The sequence below is a fragment of the Anthonomus grandis genome, chromosome 13 (genome assembly GCF_022605725.1).
Source record: "Anthonomus grandis grandis chromosome 13, icAntGran1.3, whole genome shotgun sequence".
Taxonomy (NCBI): Eukaryota; Metazoa; Arthropoda; class Insecta; order Coleoptera; family Curculionidae; genus Anthonomus; species Anthonomus grandis.
Window position 1 is genome coordinate 14,924,472 of NC_065558.1, and position 23,390 is coordinate 14,947,861.

The 23,390-nt window shown below is 32.9% G+C and overlaps 1 protein-coding gene and 1 long non-coding RNA gene across 5 annotated transcripts; one reads left to right on the plus strand and one right to left on the minus strand.

Moving 5' to 3' along the window:
- Nucleotides 1-7,212: 7,212 nt before the first annotated feature.
- On the plus strand, nucleotides 7,213-8,634 carry LOC126743556 (uncharacterized). The gene is made up of 3 exons (XR_007662921.1): nucleotides 7,213-7,305; nucleotides 7,969-8,152; nucleotides 8,223-8,634. It is a non-coding gene; the product is annotated as an uncharacterized LOC126743556 (long non-coding RNA).
- Nucleotides 8,635-9,122: 488 nt separating this feature from the next.
- LOC126743542 (nucleolar protein dao-5-like) lies at nucleotides 9,123-22,443 on the minus strand. 4 transcript variants are annotated; one of them, XM_050450678.1, is made up of 7 exons: nucleotides 22,144-22,443; nucleotides 19,298-20,233; nucleotides 19,212-19,244; nucleotides 11,663-12,388; nucleotides 11,523-11,606; nucleotides 10,981-11,372; nucleotides 9,325-9,484 (listed from the first exon to the last, which is right to left on the minus strand). In XM_050450678.1, the coding sequence occupies exons 1-6, from the start codon at nucleotides 22,228-22,230 to the stop codon at nucleotides 11,013-11,015; spliced, it is 2,226 nt and encodes a 741-aa protein (XP_050306635.1). In that variant the 5' UTR covers nucleotides 22,231-22,443; the 3' UTR covers nucleotides 9,325-9,484; nucleotides 10,981-11,012. The 4 variants fall into 4 exon arrangements, with proteins under 4 accessions (XP_050306638.1, XP_050306635.1, XP_050306636.1 ...); XM_050450681.1 differs by lacking the exon at nucleotides 10,981-11,372 and having other exon boundaries at nucleotides 9,123-9,484; XM_050450679.1 differs by lacking the exon at nucleotides 19,212-19,244.
- Nucleotides 22,444-23,390: the final 947 nt, after the last annotated feature.

Consider the following 23,390-nt stretch of genomic DNA (forward strand, 5'->3'; position numbering starts at 1 on the left):
ACTTAGTCTAAGACTTAATTCAGAAGACTGACAGGATGTTGTGAGTGAAAGAATCCCAAATGTTTGTGCTTCAAATTTTATTAATAAAATAAGTTAAAAAAATAAGTTTTGACATAGTTCTGAGAACTATGTCTAATGCAAGCACAGAATTTTAAAACCTTGGTTAACAAGGGGCAATTCAATAAGAAGACGGGATTATTTAAAGAAATATTTATCATTAAATCCTCTAAATATTGATTATAAAACCCAATTTATAGAATATCGAAAAATGCTTACTAAAGTGTTAAATGTTGCTAGAGCTTCTTATTTTAAAGGCATCTTTTCCTCTCACTCAGGGGATCCTAGGTTGACCTGGCAAAATATCAAAAAATGTACAAATGAAGATTTTTCTGGTGGCAACAATGACATTAAACATATTAAAAGTAAAGCTGACCATTCTCTTACTACTGATCCATTAATTGCTGAGGAGTTTAACAAATTCTTTAGTTCTGTGGAGTCTAACTTGGCTAGCAAAATAAATAATTCTAATGACTACAACTTTCCTAGTATAAAGGCCAACAATAACTTCTTTTTAAATCCTATTCTGCCTAGTGATCTTATAAAAATTATTAATTCATTACAAGTACAAAACCTCTAGCACTGTTGATAATATTTCTAATGAAATAATTAAACTAAATTATAAACCTCTCTTAAAACCTTTGACTTATTTAATAAACCAAATTTTTTCATCTGGCATTTATCCTGATATTCTTAAAAAAACAATTATTATCCCCCTTTTCAAGGCTAGTAGGGAAGAACCGTCTAATTATAGACCAATTGCTCTTACTAGTTCAGTTAGTAAATTAATTGAAAAATGCCTAAAATTACGACTCACCCAATTTATAAATAAGTAGGTATCATTTGTTATCTAATGAGCAGTATGGCTTTAGGGAAAATTTCAGTACAGAGGTGCACTTATAAAGGTAACCAACCACATTGTCTCTGGTTTAAACTCGGGTATGTAATGCATTTCCATTTTTATTGACTTAGCCAAAGCCTTTGACACTGTGTCCCACCATATTTTGCTGAAACGTCTAGGTGATCTGGGTATAATTGTATTACCATATCAATTATTAAAATCGTTTTTAGAAAATAGGCAACAGCAGGTAAAAATTAATGAAACAGTAAGTTCTGGACGTGCGGTGGAGCGTGTTGTATCACAGGGTACTGTGCTTGGGCCTCTTTTATTTACACTGTACATCAATGGTCTTTCTTCAGTTATACCAAAAGATAGTGTGGTATGTTTTGCTGATTACACCTGCTTAATAATTGAAGATAGCAGTTGGGAGGGAGTCAAAAACAAAGCTGAGTCATTAATATCAAGGGTAAAAAATTGGTTTCATTTCAGTCTGCTAACTTTAAATACCGACAAAACTAAGTTTATGTGTTATGCCAAAAATAATTCTAGTCTACTAGGTTATACTACATTAAGAATTCATAACTTTGATTGCCAAAATTACAACTTTTGCCAGTGTAACACTAAATTTGATTGTGACAATAGTGTAAAATATTTGGGAGTATTTTTTGACAACTTACTAAAATGAAATGTACATATTTATTATATGATTGGTAAAATACGTAAGTTGTTGTATAGGTTTTACATATTAAGGCATTCTTTGTTAAAAAAGACAACCTTGTCATTGTATAAAACTCTAGCGGAGTCTGTACTTGGTTATGGTATAAGTGTATGGGGTGCTCTTATAGTTCTATTCTTGATCCTCTTGTTATTGCTCAAAAAGCATTGCTGAAAGTTTGTTTATTTAAAAATAATTTGTACCCATCAACTGATTTTCAGCTGCATCACATTTATGTAAATTTAGTTACAAGACTTCTTTGTAATAATAAAATAGCTGAAAGTAGACCAGTATTGCCTTTGGCAACCAGGTTTCAAAGTAACAATCCTCTATCCTTTCCTAAAATAACTTTTACTTTTACTAAAAGATCGTTAATTTATACAGCTCCAAAAGTTTACAATCTGATGCCTCTTGATTTGAGAAATAAACCTTACGCCAGGATCAAGTATAGAATAAAAACTTGGACCATTCATATTAATATTGAGCAATTGTTTGGTTAATGTTAATTGTTGCTAGCTTATAATCACTATACTGTTCACATAATATTAGATTTTATTTTGTCTGAACTTGATATATATCTATATATTTTGAATGGGAACACGCACAAACTTAGTAGTTAATTGTGTTTCCAACTGTATTCTTAGTTACTTTGTATTATTGTTTTTTCGAAACAAACATTATTATTATTACCCCTAGAATATGTTTTATAATGCTGAAATAAAGTTAAAGAGGAACATATATAACATTAATTATTATGAACAAGCTAAGGAGTTACTAGCTGATTTAAAGATAAATTTAATACGCCGATATCAAGATTATTTATCAGGGTCAAATTTCTATCAACAGGATTAGGAGCATTAAGTGAAGGCAAGCTTATCCGTTGTTTCATGACACTGTAATCATGGCTACTACTACTACTAGCATATACTCTAATAAATTTATGTTGAACACATTCCAAGAAAACTGCGTGATTTTAAAAATATGGTGACCACTCAACTGAGCAGTACCTATTCTAAGACAGGACTTACTAACGCACAGTAGACCAATCTGGAAGCCCTCACTGAAAAATACTGGCAATTTCTTAGAACAAAACCAAGCAACTTTGAGCCTCTTATATAATCAGCAATAATTAATATCATGTATAAATAAAATAAATAATAATATTAAATGTGTACAGCATAGAATAGAGACCAAAGCACAGATTCGTACTCTAATTAAGATCTTACTAAAGAGCAGTATAAAATTATCAAAAATTAGTGAAAGTGAGAAATCACGCGGTAACCTTAGAATAAAACCCAGAGTTTTCATTGCATTATAATGATTCCAAAAAGTGATATTGGTGTCAAACAAGATTCCCAAATCCTTTCCCAGAGTTACAGTTTTCACATTCTTACCATTTATAGAATAGACTGTGTTAATCCTGCATTCATTTCTAAAAAAAATTACTGATGTAAAAACATTTACTGACATTAAGAAAGAGGAGACTTATACTAAACCAATGAAAGAAATTATTCAAGTTTTGCTGCAAAACGGCTGCATCAGATTCAGAAGTAATAACCTTTGTATATTACTTGCAAGATGTAATCTACTGCTCTATGTCATTAACAACCAAACTGAAAAAGAGAGATGCACAGTGTCCACCTTGAGATACATCAGATAATACATTGATCATGGTCGATACAAACTCCCCGACTTCAACCCTTTAATATTAAAAAATCGCTTATACGGGGTTAGTTTTCGAATACCTGGAAAAAGAGGTATATTGCTTCAAATTTTTAAGGCGGTAAATAAAGAAGACATTGGCAATATACAGATAGGTTGGAAAACAGTCATTTCAGTCAAAACAGCATTTCTTTGTGATCAACTTATGTTAGTTATGCAAGAGAATTATTGTTAATGACCAACATGGCTCTGAATAAGAGATCTACGTCTACGAATCTGATGGTTTATAAGACTGCCCTGTTGAGCGCCTTGGAGAGTGGATATACAGATTGGCGAATGGATCACTACATATAAAGTTCCTAACAGGCGAGATGTTGCAACGCCGCCGCGGCGACAGTACGCTGGTGTTCGAGCTCGATTATTTTAAATTTTCAATGGGTATTCAATTCAAATTTAAATGGGAAAGTATTCCGGCCATCCTCCACTAAATTTATTTATCATCAATCCAACATGTTTTGGACATAGAACATGTCCATCATCAGGGATACTAGAAAAGAACCAGGGGAACATAAATTAAAACTAATTTTTAAATTACGAGAGGTATTAAAATTACCTACACTATTAAGAGGTTCTGTCAAACTTATACGTCTAGTGCCTCAGATAATGTTAAATGGTTAAAACGCTGATGGTGCTGTCAGTACTTGTAGGTTTGCGATATATCGAAAATTTAATTTTATTGTTGAAGAGTTTTAAATTGAGATCAAGAAAAGGTAATGATTTATTTTTCTCTATTTCAAAAGTGAACGTTATTAAAGAGTGTAAGGGATTTAGAAAGGTTATAAAAGTGATTAACTCATCTTTATCCCCTTGAAAAAAGATAAAATATCATCCACATATCTTTTGATAAAGAAGATGTGGTGAAAAAGAGAGCTGTTCTTAATTTTATGTTCCAAATTAGAGATAAAAACCTCTGCCAGCAGAGGAAATAAGCTTGAACCCATTGCGACGCCCTTGTTTTGATTTTGAAACATAAATAAAATAAATCTATTTTAAAAATATTACGCGGCATTGGTAATATATCTTTCGAATGCAGGAATTCTATTTCAAAAAAAGGTTAAAAAAATTACATAAAACATTGGTTTTTGAAAGGCGTGTGTTGCTAAATTTTATAAAAATATCCAGGAAGTTATAATTAAAAAAAAAATTCTGCACCATGTAGCTCAACTGTTGGACAGGTTTATTTGAACTTTACTTTGAAGAAAGAAGAAGAAATTGCAAAATCTTTAGGCAAAAGGATTTGCAAAATATCAGGAGGGTTCACCAAAAGATGCTTTCAATGCAGAGGACATAGGTCTTTTTTTTTAGAGCATTGACTAATAACTCTCAATCTAAAAAAAGAAAAGTGCAAATGTGAAAAACTCTTGATAGAGCGCATAACGATATCGTATTGCGTTAATATAACGGATCATTTTTGTTAATGGCGAGTGTAATGATGGTGTCTGCAAACTTATAAGTGATAAGGCCCATGGAAGCATTGAAACAATTGAGTCACCAATAAGCATACCAAATGACACATCAACTGCCCCTAAGGAAACCAAAGAAATTGGTGAAACTAATTTAAATGGCATACATTTAAACAAAGTGAAATGACAAAAAATTCCCTCTGCAAGAGAAAACCCTTGACAATGGTTGTTATATTCTACCGTCTAAAAATGGTTACATGGTTTCGATCGAGGAATAGGCTTTAAAAAAAGAAATATTTTATTATTCCTCGACAACGCCGGCTCTCATCCTAAAAATTTGCTTCTTAGAAATATCAAATTATGTGTTCTCTCCCCTAACTGCAGATCTGTATGTCAACCGTTAGACCAGGGCATTATTAAGAATTTCAAGACAAATTACAGAACTTTAAGATTAAAACATTTGGTTGTTAACATGGAAACTGCGGATTCTATCAGTGAGTTGGTTAAAAAAATTAATTTGCTAGATAAACTGTACTTTACTAAAACAGCATGGGATTAAGTTACTAACACCACTAGAAAGAACTGTTTTTAAAAAGCATTTAAATAGTGTTTAGAGGATGAAGATGATTAAATTGATCCAAATGTTCCTCTTTACTGGCAGAAATTTGCAAGAAAAAAAGGACAACTCGGAATAGGTCAATAAGATATTCAATAATTCTTTAATAATATAGACCAAAGTGTATGTGTAGAACAGTGTTACACAAACTTTTTTCGTGACGGAACCCTTTTAAAAAACTAAATTTTTAACGGAACCCTAAACTCTAAACTAAAAGCAAAAGCAGTTGTGAATAATTGTTTATTAATAATCACACAAAAAAAGATAGATACAGAAGTAGTGAGTTAGTAAGCAAATGATAACATTAAGTTCATTTAATGCGAGGCATGTAATTGTTTTTTATTCCTCATCAACTGGATAATGTCAGGCTTGATAGAAGAAAGTTGAATTCTCATGTCTGGTTCGGCATCCAGTCTATTGCGGTATTTTGTTTTTGTAGCTGTATATGCTAAAAATCCCGTTTCACACAAATACGTTGTTGGGAACGGCAGAAGAACATTCAAAGCTTCTGTGGCAAGTTGTGGATATTCATCACGACGCACCAAAAATGATTAAGTGAAATTGTTTTGAACAATGATTCCATGCTTGTATCCGATGTCTTTTCTAGAAATGATTCATAGATCTGATTTGACATATTTTCAGGCTTCTGCAATTTAGATTAAAAAGGGTTTTGAAACCATGAGTTTATTTTCAGTTTTGTATTCTTCAGGAAAGTAAGATTTACAAGTCCCTTGCAGATTATTGAGATATTGCACCAATTCAGGAAATATTTCATTTTGAAATATTTCTGTATCACTAAGGCTATGGTGACTAAGAATCTCACTTAGCAATGAAATGCTTTCGATTTCTCTCTTACCAAAACAAGTAATCCAAAAATCTAATTTTCTTTTAAAGGCAGTTATTTTGAAAACTGTTGTCTGTTTTCCTTGTAGTGACAGGTTTAATGTTAAGTTTTATCATATCTCCATCTAAATAACCAGCTTTTATCAGACAAACGGTCTTTTAAATTAAAAGGAACATCTGTAAGAAAAGCTTCTAATTCTGTTCTTAGTTCAAAAAGCCTTGTCAAAGTTTTGCCCCGAGACAACCATCTCACTTCAGTATGGAGCAATAGTGTTTTAAGATCGCGACCATAATCTTCACATAATATTGAGAAAAATCGGGATTGTAATGGACGTAACTTGACAAAACTAGTACTGACTCATCAAGAACCAAATTTAGATTTGGTGGCATTTTCCTAACCGCGAGTGATTGTCTATGCAGGATGCAGTGGCTGGAACTACAATTTGGCGCTTTCATTTTTATTCGTGATATTGCTCCTGCTGTTCTATTTGTCATTGCCTTGGCTCCATCGGTACAAATATCAATGCAATCATTCCAATCGAGTTGGTTTCCTTCAAAAAATATGTTAATCATGTTAAAAATTTCTATTTTCGTTTTGTTTATATGGATATCGCACAATTACTAGCAAGATGGCCAGTCCAGCAACATCAGTCGACTCATCCATTTGCAAGACGAATTTGTTATTTTGAAGCCGTGAAACCAGTTCTTGTTTTATGTTTGCTGCGATATCCACAATTCGGCGCGTAACTGTATCGTTCGAAAGCGGCACTGTAGAAAGATGTTTTACAGATTTTCCGTCGACCATTTATTTTGTTATGTCAACCACACATGGTTTTATTAACTTTTCAGCGATAGTGTGCGCTTCTCCTGCTTGGGCAATGCGGTAACTAACACCGAATTCAAATACGATGCCTCCGTGGCCTTTTCATTCACAGTCTGAGTCGCATACGTCATAGTTTTTTGGCTTTTTAATAATTGTTGTTTTTTACGTAGAAAAAATTCTTTACTTTGTTTTTAAAGTCGGGATGTATAGTTTCTAAATGTCGGCGCATCTTAGCAGGTACCACCGAACTATTAGCAAGGAGTTTGCTGCACAACATACAAAGAGGTGAGCCGTTGGAATCAACAAATCCGAGGTTAATGTATGATTCGTCATACTTTCGTTTTTTCACCTTTAGTGTGTAATTAGATGTTTTACTACTTGAACTTGAAACCATAAAACTAGAACTTGACGCCGTCATATCACCTTGATTTGAATTTGACGCATCATCCAAGCGAACCACATTTTTTGCAACACACCTTTAAGCCAGCGCTCCATTCTTCTTTAACACTAATTTGATTTGGTCAATTTTATGACAAATAGTATTTCTTGACGCACGAAAATCGAAATACAAGATTTTACAACCACTACGAACAACAAGACAAGCGAACATAAAATACTGAGCGCGGTGTGCGTAAATTTTGCGGTACGTTGCTTGATTAATAAATTCTCCGCGCCAAACAATCCTCCTTTATATTATACCAGCAAACATCGAATCATCTCGAATTCCTCAGAAACTTCGGAGAGCCAGACGATTTTCTCCGAAGTACGCGTCGACACACGAGCACGAGAAACAGCGCGACGAACCGAGTAACGCTGTAACATTTCGATGTAATAGGTCGAGCATTTACTTAATAGTACATATATGAAATTTTCGTATATGTACCAGTAACGCCTATAAGTAGGCGTTTTGGTTGTTTATTTTTATCTTAGGTAACTTTATTCTTATAGGGTCCAGTTTAATACATACATTCATTTATTATGACTGCTGGCGGAGCCCTACCGGAGGTTTCGCGGAGCACACTTTCAGTAACGCTGGTGTAGAAGAACCTGCTTCAGATGAAATTTGTTCAAGCCCCGAAGATATTCAAGCTCAAAGTATATCAGATGTGGTATATGGGCGATGAGATTCCATGTAAGGAAAATTGTATTAAAACCTATATCGTGGCTATGTCTGCAGTAAAGTCCATTAAATTTTTTTCCAGAAAACGCAGAGGGATCATAAAGCGCCTTCTGAATATTATCGAAGCTCGAACTGTATTTTCAGGAAGCCATATTAAAAAAGAAAACCAGGCAGACAACCCTAGATGAATTTCTTACCAAAGAACTGTAGTGTTTGAACTTAATTTTTTTAAGCTAGAAAGTTTTTTCTAATTTCTGTATAAAAATAATGAAAATGCATTGTCTTTTTGCAATTTTGTGTTCTTTTTTCTGAAACAACATTTATTACATAATTATGTATACATACATACTTTATAGGTTTTTCCACTAAGCGAACACCTCTCTTGACCGAACATTTTTTTCCAGTCCCCTGACTGTCCGTTTATGAGAGGTTTTACTATAATACGTAGTTACATATTTATGAATATGCAAAAAAAAATTTTTTAGCCCTTAATCGCAACAATAAAGAATACACTAACTTTTTAAGAAGTCTTAAAAACTGCGTACACATTACGTACATTTCTGCGAATAGACTGCTCTTGCGGTATATTCATTGTACATAATTAATAGCGTTTAGGGGGCATACATTTCCATGAATAAGTTTTATAATGGTAATATATACTACATCTTTATTTAATTCTTTTTAAACTCATAGATAATATGAAAATATGTATATTGTAAATTGTTTTGATACACAATTTCTGAACTCGATAGCTATATGAATATAGTTAATATTAACCTACATATATAGGACACTTCTGTTTGTATTTTGTAACTTTAAAACATATATTAGTTAAACTTTTTTTATGCATAATTTTGTTAATTTCCTAAATGTAAATTTTGACAAATTTATCTTGTTTTATCATTCCAGTCTAGTAAATAAAATTTGAGAAATTTCGTGAATTCTACTAGTGTTAACCCTAAAAAAGTAATAAATGATACACTTTTTAAGTAGTAATAGCTTATTATATCTTACAAGTGATCATAAGGTAGTTCTAGTTTTAAAAATTACATATGGAAAAGTTGTAAAAAATACCTAAATTGAAAAAAAATACCGAATACATTTCACAAAAAATTACAGTTTGAATGTAAAAGACAAGTCAGAGTCAAACTTACTGACTAAATATGTACATAAAAGAAATGAACTGAATCAGTCATCGAATTTAATGGAATTAACAGAAAAATCAATCGGCCCGCCTCGGTAAGCGCCCCTCTTTTTCTTGGTCTTCTCGTGTCTGAACGATTTTCCTCTGGTGTGCTTCAGATCTTGATTCGCTTTTTCTCCCCAGGAACCCCGAGAATTTCTCTATAAAAAGAATACAAATAATTTAATAAACAATAAGGTAATAAACAACTTTAATATAATATTATTATATCGATGGTGTACTTCAGATAAAAATTCAGCAGCGGAACTCTGTAACTCGATAGAAATAGAAATAGACAAGAAAAAAGATAGAAAAAAAAATATTTCTATGAGCGTTTACCATTCGCTAACCTTTTCTCTATCGTTCTCTTATACTGCCCAATCTACAAACATATTATAGGATAATGGGATGTCATTTACGGAAACGTCATTCGACATTATCGACCTTAAAAAGTTAAGTATGCTTTGTTATTATTTCTATTTTCACCCGATGTCCACGTTTTACGAAGGCAAAAGATTTTTTATGGTTTTATTCTTGGTTTTTGAAGTAGGTTTTCTTACAAAGGGTATCAATAAGACGGCGAATTTTATGATGAACCCTACCCCTTTCCCAGTGGGTACTTATTATAGCTTAATATCTTTTCTTTTTTTAAATTTAAATATATTTACTATTATATTTATATTTTAATATTAGTATTAAAATATAAATTTAATATATTATTATTAATTTCTTAGATTTTGACTTAGAAATGGAAGAACAAACGATTGAATTAAGAATAGGAAGAAGACGATTATACAGGGCGCGGCAGAGAAATAGGATGATTTTGAAATAAAAAAATCATGAAATCATTAGTTTTTGCTTTAGGGAAAATTTATTGATAGACTAACAAACACAAAGATATAGCATTGAAAGACTTGGATGGATTTTCAGTTGTAGAAGACAATATTTTGTACAACTGAATATTGTTTTCCACAACTTAGGGACTGAGGTACCCACATAAAAAGAAATCACACATGGACATCTCTGGGGGCCGAGGAGGCCATACAACTTCACCAAACCTTGAAATTAAATGGTTGGCAAACAAAGGACGAAGAACAGCCATGGATGCACTGGCGGCGTGTGCCGTGGCTCCATCTTGCTGAAACCGCAAACGGACGGTCACGGTCAATACGTCTTCTTTCTAAGTCGGGGATAAAGAAGGTGTTTATCGTAAGAATGTGCGCCTTATAGCCTTACAGCCTCCTACCAAAAATAAAAAAGAACACTCATCAAACAACCAATATACTGGCTTGTATCCTTCTTAAGTGGGACGCCTGTATGTAAACATTTTCCAATCTATTTTTTTCATTGAGGTGCTATTAAAAATAGCCGGGATACGTCTCAATACTTTATATTAAAAACCTATCAGCTTTCATATGAAAATTAAATCATTAGGAGCAACAAAGTTTTCAAAATATTTAGGTTTTTGTAAAATTTTTGATAGTATGAAGACTTTTCCAATACATATTAGGATTTTTAAAAATTACATTTTGGTAATTAATTTGGACCTATAATTTGGGACACCCACTGAGAAAAGTTGATTACCATTTGTAACAAGTGGATTCTGTTATAATGTATTTGTTTGTATGTTAAACTTAGTAAATGAAAAATAACTCACCCACCAATCAGACACGACCTACAGTCAGGTCTCTAGTCGTCGAACGTAATTTTCTTGTTCTCTCCGCCACTCTGGCTCCCAAAACTGTCTCTACTATTGTTAAATTTGTTAAAACCGCCTCCTCTACCGCCCCTAGGCCCCCCTCGGTTGTTACCCCGAAATCCGCCACCTCTATTACCCCCCCTAAAGCTTCTGTCGCCGCCCCCAAACGAATTTCTGTCGTTGCCAAACGAATTTCTTTCCCCACCTCTACCTCCTCTAAATCCACCGCCTCTATTACCTCTAAAACCACCCTCACCACCACGGCCCCTGCCGCCACCCCGATTACCGCCCCTGAACGAATTATTATTATCCCTGTTGCCAAACGAATTGTTTCTGTTGAATGAGTCGCCCTGCAGAAGAAAAAAAAATTAGTACAATAGGCAGGCCGGAATCACGAAGGCAACGTGCAACCAGTTTGAATATTACATGAATACTTGAAGATAAATGGCGTACCTATTGTACTTATTTTTTTTTTGTAAGTTTTAGAGATTGCACGTTACCTTGGCGTCAAATGAGTTGTCTTTAAGGCGAGGATCAACCTCGATCTCATCATCTTTCACCCTCCTAAATGGTGTGTTTCTTTGCTGAAACAGTTTCACATGTATTTTTTGCTAGTGACTCACAAAAAAAATTGAATTACCTTATTATTGTGCCCCTTAAATGGAGTTGAGGCTGGTGTTGACTCGGCCGCTGGTCCAGATTCTTCTTCATCTTCCTCTACTTCTTTCTGTGGTTTAGGTGCAGATTTTTTCGGGGGTTCCTCTTCTTCACTAGATTCTTCTGAACTAGAACTCGCCTTCTTTGCTTTTTTATTAACTGCTACTGGAGCTACTGGTTTTTTTATAGGAGTAGCTTTTGGTGCCTCCTCTTCTGAGCTACTATCTGAGTCACTCTCAACCTTTTTCTTAATGCCATTAGCAGCTTTAGGTATTGGTGTGGAAGCTACTTTAGGTTTCGGTTTTTCCTCCTCCTCACTACTGCTATCATCTGAGTCACTCTCCTGTTTCTTAACAAAATTTATTGGATTCTTGGGAGTTGGTTTTTTTGCAGGGGTTGCAACAGGTTTTTTAACTTCTTCCTCACTGCTGCTATCGGAACTACTACTTTCTTTTTTCTTTTGAGCCACCGCAGGTTTTTTCTGAGCTGCTACTACAGCAGGTTTTTTAACAGGAGATGCCTCCTCAGAACTGTCACTGTCTGAGTCTTCTGAGCTTTCTTTTTTCACTGGTTTTGCTGGTTGCTTCACTGCTGGTTTCGCTGGTTGTTTTACTGGAGTTTGTTTAGGTTTTTCATCATCTGAGCTCTCCTCTGAGCTGCTACTTTCTGCCGGTTTTTTAACTGGAGCCACTGGTTTGGTTGGGGCAGCCTTTAGAAAATAAAGCATTATTTCTAAATGGAGAATATAGTTGCAGAAATTTATAAAGTTATTTATGTCATAATTGTGTAAGTAAAATTATCCTTTTTTTATGTATGGCAATTTTGTTGAATGACCCATAGGTGAAATGGAAATTTTATATTTCCTATCAATAAAAAAAAGGAGATTTTTCATATCAATACCATAGTATTTCTCTACCAGGAAAGAAACATTTATTGTTAAGTACATAAGAAAAATGAAAGTCAAACAGAAAAAAATCAAGAATATGTATGTAATGCTAGTTAAGGAATAAACCCTTAACTAGCATCAGCAAAAAATATTACTTCCTTATGCATTCATACAGGTTGTCCCATTTCAAATAGTGAAAAATGCTACAGTTTATACAAGAACCATAAAAAAATAGTTTGAGATAGGACATCGATGGTCGGAACTGCCTCGTTTCCAAAATACGGAGTGTTGAATATTTTCAAAAAAAAATATTTTTTTCCCACTGTATTAAATACGCTTTAAGCGATTTAAATGAATTTTTTAGGTTTTAAATGATAGGTGGTGAGGCAACTTTTTGAGGAATTGCAAGTAATTTGATTTGTCCAGGGTCGGACTTGCAGCACATGCACGTTGAATGTTTTATAAAAAAAAAACGGTCCATCAGCCACTGTTTTTTTTAACAAAAATTTTTTCGGAATATTTTGTTTATTCCTAACAAAATACCTTGCCTTTGCATTTTTGCGATCCGACACACCTTTTTGGTGCAAAAAAATAAAATCCATACCAGTTCGAAATTCTGAGTTTTTTCGTATTTTATTATATATTTTTTTTTCCCGAAAATCTTAGGCAGTTTTTGATGGTAATCTCCATAACATAAATAATAATAATAACAAAGTGGGTTTTTATGTTTAGTGTCGGTGCATACCTACTATCGTATTTTTACGGAATGGGAGTAACTTTTTTTAAGAGATCGGATCGGAACTCAATTTTTGCGAAAGATCAAGATACCATGCCCAATTGCAAATGATGTTGTCAGACAAAATATTAGAGATCAGAGAGAACTCTGGATTCCAGCACGATGGCTGTCCAGCATTTCGCTCGTACTGTAAGGGCTTTCTTAGATCAGAACTACAAGAGATGAACTGGTAGAGGTCCAGTCCCTTGCCCAGCAAGATTTATTTATTTATTTATTGTTTATTGTTCAACAGTACAAAACCATTTACAGAACAAAGCTAGCACACCAAGTAACAGATATAAAATATGAAAAAAAAAAAATGAAAAATACAATATGTGCTTAAGCCATAAGACCTACACATCTAACTTAAATAAGAGGGGAGAAAATTTCCCTAGTGAAAATACCTACTTGTCTAAGAAAACAGTTATGTATATCGCACAAAGCAGAGATGCTGTTAAAATTTGTGGTCATAACAAAAATTGGTGACTTCTTACCAATGTTAGTTCTCGAATGAGGACAATAAAATGTTTCGGTACGCCGTGAGTTACATCTTGGTACTCGAAAGTTTAACATTGATAAAAGTTATTAGAAACAAGCATCCTTCTAAAATTAAGAGAATCGATATTAAACTGAGACAGTAAAAGAGCATTATCAAATCCTCTTTGAGGATAGACACCAGTTTCCTTCAAATACAAAAATTTGAGGAATTTTCTTTGAATATTCTCTAGAGCCATAACATGAATCTGATATATTGGATACCACACTAAGCTGCAATATTCAAGTCTTGATCGAACTAGTGAGTAAAACAGTGTTTTAAGAGATGTAATATTAGTGAATTGTTTACAGTTTCTCATTATGAAACCTAAAACTCTATTTGCGGATGAAAGGACTGACTGAGTGTGGGGAATAAATGTCAGTTGGGTATCAAATGTAACCCCCAAGTTATGTATATTTTCACAATGCTCTAATTCTTCAGAACTGAATACGTAATTTAATGGTTTACGTTTCCGAGTGAATGTCACTACTTTACATTTAGATATATTTACTTTAAGTTTATTCTTTATACACCAGGTGTGTAAAATATTAAGTTGATGTTGGAGAAATACACAGCCGTCAATACTATTGATTCTGCTATATATTTTCAAATCGTCGGCAAACAGTAAGTTTTCACAAGTTAAGGCGCGGGAAAGGTCATTGATGAAAAGTAAGAACAGTAAAGGCCCCAAATTCGATCCTTGAGGCACCCCAGATGAAGCCAAATACAACTCAGACTTGAAGCCGTTATAAGAAACAAATTGTTGCCTTGAAGTAAGATATGATCTAAAAAAGAGACAAGTGATGGACTAAATCCAAAAGAGCATAGTTTTTTAAGTACAGTAAAATGATCAATGCAGTCAAAGGCCTTTGAGAAGTCTGTGTAAACTACATCAGTCTGGCCGACGTCATCAATAGCATCACTTAAAAATTGAGTAAATTGAAGCAGATTAGACATTGTAGAACGTTGGGGCATAAATCCATGTTATTGCTGAGTGGCGATGAGTCTATGAACTGCTGGAAACATACGGTTGTATATGATTTTCTCAAAGACCTTTCCAAAACTACTGAGAATCGCAATTGGTCTGTAATTGGCAATATCAGAAGCATCCCCCTTTTTCAATATCGGACATACCCTAGCCAGTTTCCAGAATGACGGAAATGTGCACGTCTTTAAGGGCAAATTAAAAAGATATTCAAGAGGCTCAGCGAAAACAGCACTACAATCTTTTAAGTAGAAAACAGGGAATAAGATCATGGCCCGAACTAGACTTAGAGATTTGAAACTACATGGTTATCATTTGGATTGAATAACAGATGGTCAGTTTCATCATTGTTTGTAGAGGTATAAACACTTTGGAAATAGGACGCAAATGCATTTACTATGTGATTCGGATCCTCATACACTCCGTTATGGTCATGCATTCTACCTGGTATTCTTGAACAACCCTTCTTTGTCTGTATATATGACCAGAATAAAGCAGGATTAGTAGATATACTATTTTGAATTTCATTTATATAAGATGCATAACAAGTATTTATCTGTGATTTAACAACAGTTCTAAATCTTTTAAATTCAGTAAAGTGGCAGTTACTACCTGAATTTTTAAATACCTTGTGATATTTTGCTTTATGTTTTATATTGCGTTTAAGTTCAGTAGAATACCAGGATGGAAACCACCTCTTCTTTTTATTAATTTTAAATAAAGGAACATGCAAATCAAGCAGTTGGTAAAGCCTATCATAAAATAGTTGACAGGCCAAATTAATGTTATTTAAATTATTTAGAAATGACCAGTCTACATTATACAAAGATGTATAAAGACCTGGAAAATCAGCTCTCTTAAAGTTATATGACTTACATAAATTATTTGTTGTAAAATTGGATAGTTTAGCTACTTGCCAATCAAAAGATATTTAAAGTGCGGGATGATAATTATCCTCAACCAACACCTAACACCAAGATCACCTAATCTGACACCTCTAGACTTTTTTGCCTAGGGCGCTATGGAACAGCTTATCTATGCAACACCTGTAACCAATAATATCATCAAAATTACTACTCCTTTTGCCTGACTCAGCATTGAGTGCCTTAGCTTCTGCCATAAACAATTCCTTTCATAATGGCATCTTCCCAGCATGTTTGAAAGAGGCAGTGGTTATCCCTCTTTATAAGGGTGGAAATTTGAGTGAGCCTTGTAATTTCCGTCCAATTTCTATATTATCTACTCTCTCCAAGATAGTTGCAATTGCAAAAATCAGAATTTTGTCTTTTTTGCAACATAATTGCATTTTATCTGCAAATCAGTTTGGATTTCAAACGGGAAAAGGGACTCATGACGCTGTTTTCGGCTTTTTGAAGAGTGTCTATGTGTCCTTAAATTCTGGAGAGTCCGCGGCGGCAATGTTTTGCGATTTATCCAAGGCATGGAATACTGCTGTCTAAGCTCAATAATTATGGCTTTAGAGGTGTGGCATTGCAATGGCTGGAATCCCATCTGTCTAATCGTACCCAAAGAGTTACAGTATCTGGATGTTTATCCGATTCCAGATCCCTTAAAACTGGAGTACCTCAGGGTTTAGTGTTAGGACCACTATTATTTTTGCTCTATGTAAATGATTTGAGTTCATTAAAACTGCAGGGCAAAGTGGTTCAGTTTGCTGATGATACCACCATTTTATGGAATCATAGAGATTCTGATAATGTTAGAGCTCAGGTTTTTAAGGATCTTAAGATTTTATCGGAGTGGTGTGCTGCAAACAGGCTTGTATTTAATGTGGGCAAAACCTTTATTATGAGATTTAAGTGTGACGTTCAGGGCCTTATGTTTAGTGAAAACTCCCCCTTGCAATACAAAGAAAGCTGTTCCTTGGTATAACCATTGATGGTCGCCTTCGCTTCGAAGATCATATCCTAAATTTTGCATCAAAATTATCCCCTATGGGAGGGGTAGTTGCACGTTCAGTGTACTTTTCTCTTATCGAGTCCCATCTTCGTTATGGCTTGCCTTTTTGGGGTAGCAACAAGGGATTATTAAACATAATTTTTGTGATTCAAAAAAAGGCAGTTAGATACCTATGTTCCGCTGGGTTAAGAGATTCTTGTTAACCTCTCTTTACATCTCAAAAAATCCTAACTCTTTTTTCTTTTTTTACTCTCATTCATAAATGTCCTAAACCTCCCTCTAACATTGGTCATATGACTCGCCAGGTTAACGATTTTCCCTTACCAATCCCTACATCCTCCGTCACCAAGAACTCACTCATATACCTTAGCAAAAAAATTTACCACCATGTTCCTCTATGTATCAGACAAATTTTAGAAGTTAAGAAATTTAAAAAGAAATTAAAATCACCTTTATTATCCAGGGCATATTATAGCCTTGACGATTTTTTTAATTTTGTTTTGTATTAAATATTTTAATTTACTTCCTCTAAATTCTGTTTTATTGACAGCTTTACTTATTTTTTAATCAAATTTATCTAAAAGATGCTTTTTTTTATTTTTTCAATCTGTTTTGTTATAACTAATTTTGGTGTGTGTACATTTTATAGTAAAATGTTTTAGATGTTATGTTTGTTTGAAATTTAAAGTGAATTTGGAATTTTTTACTTTTTAGGATGCTTGTACACAAGATTTTGTTTTGTCTTACGTCTTAATCTCTTTATCTTAAAATATAGCACATTTTCTTTCTTTTTTTCTTTCCAACAGAGAAGACCTAGTTGCTAGAGTTGTGGTGACTGAGGACTTTCTGAGAAACGATCTACGGGTCTTTGCTCGCGTACATCTTGGGTCAACAGGTGCAGAAAATGTGTGGAAATGCATGGAGAGCACTTTAAGCATTTGGTTTGCATTGTTTCAATTATTTTTTATTGTTTAAATTGTTTAGTTAAATTATTTATTTTTTATTGTAATGATATTCAAATTTTCGTTTAAAAGTTAAAATATTAAAAGTTTTGAAGGATCCTTGTATGGATTTTATTTTTTTGCACGAGAACAGTGCGTCGGAGAGCAAAAAGGGAATTTTTTTACTAGAAATGAACAAAATATTTTGAAATTTTTTTTTTCAAGAAAACATATTGTATTATTATTATATTGTAGGATTTTTTTATAAAAAAAATTACATACATGTGCTGCAACTCCGTCCCTGGACAGGTCAAATCCCCTGCAATTCCGCAAAAAAAGTTTCCATACTATCATTGAAAACCTAAAAGTTTTATTCAAATTGCTGTAAGCATTTTTAATACACAGGAAAAAAGTCGATTTTTTTGAAAATTTTCAATATCTTGTATTGACAACCATTGGTGTCCTATCTCAAACTACTTCTTTATAGCTCCTGTATATACTCTAGCATTTTTGACCATATGAAAGGGGGGCACCCTGTATTTACCTCAAATTTGATTTCCATTAAACAGATTAATAATATGGTTACATTAATACTATTAAAAAAGATTATATTAATGTTTCATATTAAAGTAATAAAAACTCGCCTAGAACCTTTTGCATGCAAACTGGATAACAATCTCATCAAGGATGCTGGCAAGAAAATATTAAAGAGTTGTATCATATTGTTATCAAATTTTTCCATTGTATTGTTTTTTAAACATCACCCAACCAAAATATAAAAGTGCGATTTAATAAAGTTTGGTATGATTGCTACTGTGCCTAATCTTTTTTGCACAATAAAGTGAATTTTGTCTAGGGGTAGTTATTTTGTCTCCAATAATTTTGGCAAATTAAATGTCAACTATGTAAGATTTATTGCATAAAAAGATAAACCCTCAAGAATGCATAAACTGAGTACTTTATGCCTGGTACTAAAAAAAAAAATGTTAAAGAACATTCTTTCTTGGATTTAAAGAAAACTTCAGTTCTTTGTAAATCATATTAAAGATTTCAACCTTTAAATGTTGTAAATGTAATATATAAAAAATTAAAGGTATTTTTTGTATGTATTATAAGTGAAAATTTCAATTTTTGTAGTAGCTTAATCCATATTTTTTTCTCATATGTTTCTACATGTTAAATTTTCTAATGACTTTGCCTCATTTTAAATTAACCAATTAAATTTGTAGTGCCCATAAAATATTAAGAATTAATGTTAGCAACATTAATTGAAATACAAAAATTATTTGTTATTATAAAACCCATTATGATTTTTTAGACACAACAACAAAAATGTTCATTAACCTCTATTCCAACCCAACCACAACAACTAAAATAAGTATTCTTTTACAGTGATTAAGTGTAATAGAAGCCAGTGCCTTACAAAGATGGTTAAAAATATTTTACTAAGTCATCATTCAAGTTCCCACAAAAACAATTGTTCTACTTACTTTCAATTGTCTCTGCACCTTCCATAAAGTATGCTAAACAAATTATTAACCAACTTAATCATTGTAAAAAATATACCAGTTCTTACCTTTGAAACTGCTACAGGTTTACTTGCAACTTCCTCCTCACTACTACTGTCCTCTGAACTGCTTTCTTTCTTTTTCTGTGCAACTGGTTTTACTGGAGGTTTTTTGACTGCAGTTGCTTCATCTTCTGAGCTACTTTCATCCGAGCTCTCTTTCTTGGTTACTACTGGAGCCTTTTTTGGTGGTGCCACCACAGGAGCTTTCTTCACTGGAGCCTCCTCTTCTGAGCTACTATCTTCTGAGCTGCTCTCCTTCTTCTTTTGGACAGGCTTTGCTTTGGCTGGCACAGGGGTAGGTGCAGGTTTTTTGGCAGGTGCTTCATCTTCTGAACTATCCGAGTCTGAACTTTCTTTTTTTGTTATAGGTTTTGTAGGTAAAACTTTTTTAACTTGAGTGGCTTTATTTTCCTCCTCACTGCTGCTGTCTGAGCTGCTTTCTTGCTTTTTGGGAGCGACAACTGCTTTTTTTGCTGCAGGTTTTTCATCTTCAGAAGAGCTGTCTGAGCTGCTTGCCTTCCTTTTAGCTGCAATTGTTGTGGCTGGCTCTTTCTTTATCACTTTAGCTGGTACAGGAGTAGAGCTAGCTGCTACAGGCCTTTTCACTCCCTTTGATGGTTTTTCATCCTCAGAACTGTCTTCTGAGCTACTTGACTCAGCCTTTTTGGGAGTTACAGCTGGTTTTTTTACAGGAGCAGCTGGTTTTTTTACTGGAACAGCTGGTTTTTTTACTGGAACAGCTGGTTTTTCATCTTCTGAAGAGCTGTCTTCAGAACTGCTTTCTGGCTTTCCATTTGCTAGTTTAGGCTTAGCGGGGGCTTCATTTTCTGATGAAGAATCATCACTATCTTCTTCCTGAAGAAGCTTTAGTTGTTGTTTCGAGGTTTTTTGGTAAATGGCTAATATGTCTTTTAGGGAAGGTGGGTTGCCTGCCAGCTTTTTCTGAAAAGGTATGATGTATAAATATTTTATAACATGTTTCCATTTCATGTGAGTCCAAACACATATAAGGACACAAATTTATAATGGAATTATGATAGTGTGGCACTCATTGTTTAAGAATAAAATATTAAAGTTACATTATTAATTTATAAAGGGCAGATTAAAAATTTATTTCGATCTAAAGTTTAATAGAGAAAAAAGATCTGAGCAATAAATTTTATTAAACTACCTTAAAGGAAAAATGCTGGATATGTAGGTATGTATTAACTCTAATTAAATTATTATTAATTGAAAAAAACATTTTTGGTCAAAAAGTACTCTTAGATTCTTAATTAGGTATGTTCTTTAAATTTGAGTTTTACCATTTATATTACACCATGTTATTCATTATTACATTAAAAAAAATTTATATAAACTATTGAAATTTTCTTCAATCTAAAGTAACATTCTTAGATCTGAAGATTTTTGAATTTTAAGATTCTCAATATAAAGTTTTCAAACAGGCACAGATATCATTAATAATATAATGGTTCAGGCCATCTTGAAAATTGATCTGTTACTATATTTTATTGATTTTATTGTTTATTCAAATTTGTGGATACAAAAAAAAGTGACAATAGTAATAAATCTCCAAAGAGGTTTTAACATTTTTTTTTTTAAATAAATTAAATGTGTAAAGGATGATAAAGAAAAATTGAAATGAATAGGAAATAAATGTGGTGAGGTTACTATAATTTCAGACAGATGGTTTTCAAAATACTGACTCCTTTAATACATTATAAAACATAATAAGATAAAACAAATACTTAGATTTCAATTAAACAAAATGACTTTTTAACACATGTTAATATTGCATATGCATATTAAGAAATGTGTAACTATGACATTTGCATGTAAATTTAATTATCACATTTTTCATTATTCAATTGATAACCATGTCCTGAAACAAAAAGCGATTGCAAGGATCTTCGAATACAATAATAAACAAATTTAAAGTTAAGCCAACAGTATGAGAATATTGTTAACAAAAACTAATCTTTTTGATTACAACTACTAAAAATTTTAAAAATTATATTATTTATCTATTTTATGGTTTAGGTAAAACACATCTTGAATAAGAAAATTGCTCTTTGAGATCATTTATTTATTATGTGGTTAATAATGATAAAAGCTGTTTCTTCATTAAGAATATTACATTTTTAGTGCCTAGCTTTGTGGCTCTACTAACTTAAAAAAATCCAAACCCTACAAAACAAATGTTTAAAAATCCTGTATAACAAAAAACTGGCAAAACCTATAAAATATCTCTTACACCTTAATCAATGCACACAGATATAAAAAATCTTAAATAAAAGATTAAAATGTAATGTAGAATGAATACCAAACTATCTTATATATGAGCATGACACAAGAACTAAAAATTAAATTCATCTAGAAATAATAAGAACCAACAAAATATTAAATAACACTTAAACACAAGCCATAGAATCATATAACTCAATTCCAGTAAAAAATTTAACACACCAACAATTTTAATAAATTTGTCAAGAGAATTAAAATTTGTTTTAATAGTAAGATCATAAGAAAAATAAGCTTCTCTCTATGTGTTTATTTTAATTCTCACAGTAAGCACCCCAGTATGTAACATTAATAACCATAGTGTCCGAGTATTAATAAATATGTATGTATTTTCAGAAATCAAAATTAAATCTGCAGAAACTGAGTGTATGGTTTCTGCAGCTAATGATTCAATTACATTCATACCCTCCTGGTCATGCCTATGGAAGCTCAACATTAGGGCAAAATTATTTTTAAAATGGATAGTGTGGTGCAGGTGGAATCATATACAGAAATTTTGCCATTGAACTTAATAAGGCAAAACAAGAAGTCAAGTGGTTATGGGTACTTACCACGCCGTACTTTTTCCTATATGTCTCGGCCAAATTCTTGTCTTCCGTGGTTAAAAAGTTACATACGACTGCACGTATCACGTCCATTTTCCCTAATTATAGTACACTTACAAGATGTACAATAAAATACTACAGGAACTCTTTTCACGCTGAAAATCTAACGAACAACGTTCAGGGGTATTACAACGACAATAAAGAAGAGTTTATGCCTTTTGAGATGTCGATTAACATAATTATTTATTTTAAATAATGTAGGGCCGAGCAGAGCACGTTGTTAAGGAGCGAAACAACACGCCGAAAAGACAACAAAAAAATTAAGGTTAACTGAACTGTCATTTATGTCAAATGTCATTTTGAATTAAAGGTGGATCTACGGTGTTTAAATGTTTTCCGTTACGTTCGCTCTACTACGAGGCGAATTTGTCATGTCCCAGATCAATGAGTATAGTAATAGCAATTGGAGAAGTAACAAGTTCAGGTATGTGTAAGTTAAGATCTATTATCAAAATCGGGTAGCACAAAGGGGTTGTACCGAATCTGATTGGAGTCATTAGATTCAATCGGGACTTGAACTTGATTAGGAGAAACTAACTGGGAACTACGTGAGATTTTTCCGAATTCTAGCAGGGGAGGAATTAACCTTTCTTTGCGAGATAATTAGGCTGGACCAGCTTTCTTTTATCAGAAGAACTAGCTGAGGGATTACCGGTGTTTGTGGAAGAAAGTGGCTTTCGTATATATCTTCCTATATAGAGCCATATAAAAATAAAAAATTAGTATTGATGTTGTTGGAAGATACCTTCATCGAACCCTTAAAATTTTGAAGGTTTTTAGAGGTCATTAAATGGTAACTATTAAACACTAATGCCATAAGTATTTTTTGTAGTAGTTTCTTCTTGCCGAAGGATTTAGCCTATTGAATTTTATTATCCTCATTTCTTTATCGTTCTGTGTGAAAATAAAGATAGTAGGCCTATTTTTTTGTCAACATAATTTTATTAATATTCGTTAGAAAATTAGATATAGATATGCTACAATTATCTTATGCTAGATTGATGACAAATAGAATTATTTAACATTTAACGGACAGGTGATAGGTTATAATTAGATTGAAAATAAGCTTGTGGCTAAGGTCTTAGCATGAAATATAGGTTTTCGTACTATGTTCTTACTTGGAAATAATGCCTTATGGATTTTTTTGCAAAATTGTTACATACCTAACAATATTTTTGATATACTAAATGGTT

Coding starts and splice junctions, on each gene's coding strand:
- LOC126743542 (XM_050450678.1), bottom strand. CDS start 22,230: ATGGACGTGATACGTGCAGTCGTATGTAACTTTTTAACCACGGAAGAC. Junction 19,245..19,297: donor AACCTGTAGCAGTTTCAAAG/GTAAGAACTGGT, acceptor TAATTTGTTTAG/CATACTTTATGGAAGGTGCA. Junction 11,607..11,662: donor TTAAGGGGCACAATAATAAG/GTAATTCAATTT, acceptor AAACTGTTTCAG/CAAAGAAACACACCATTTAG.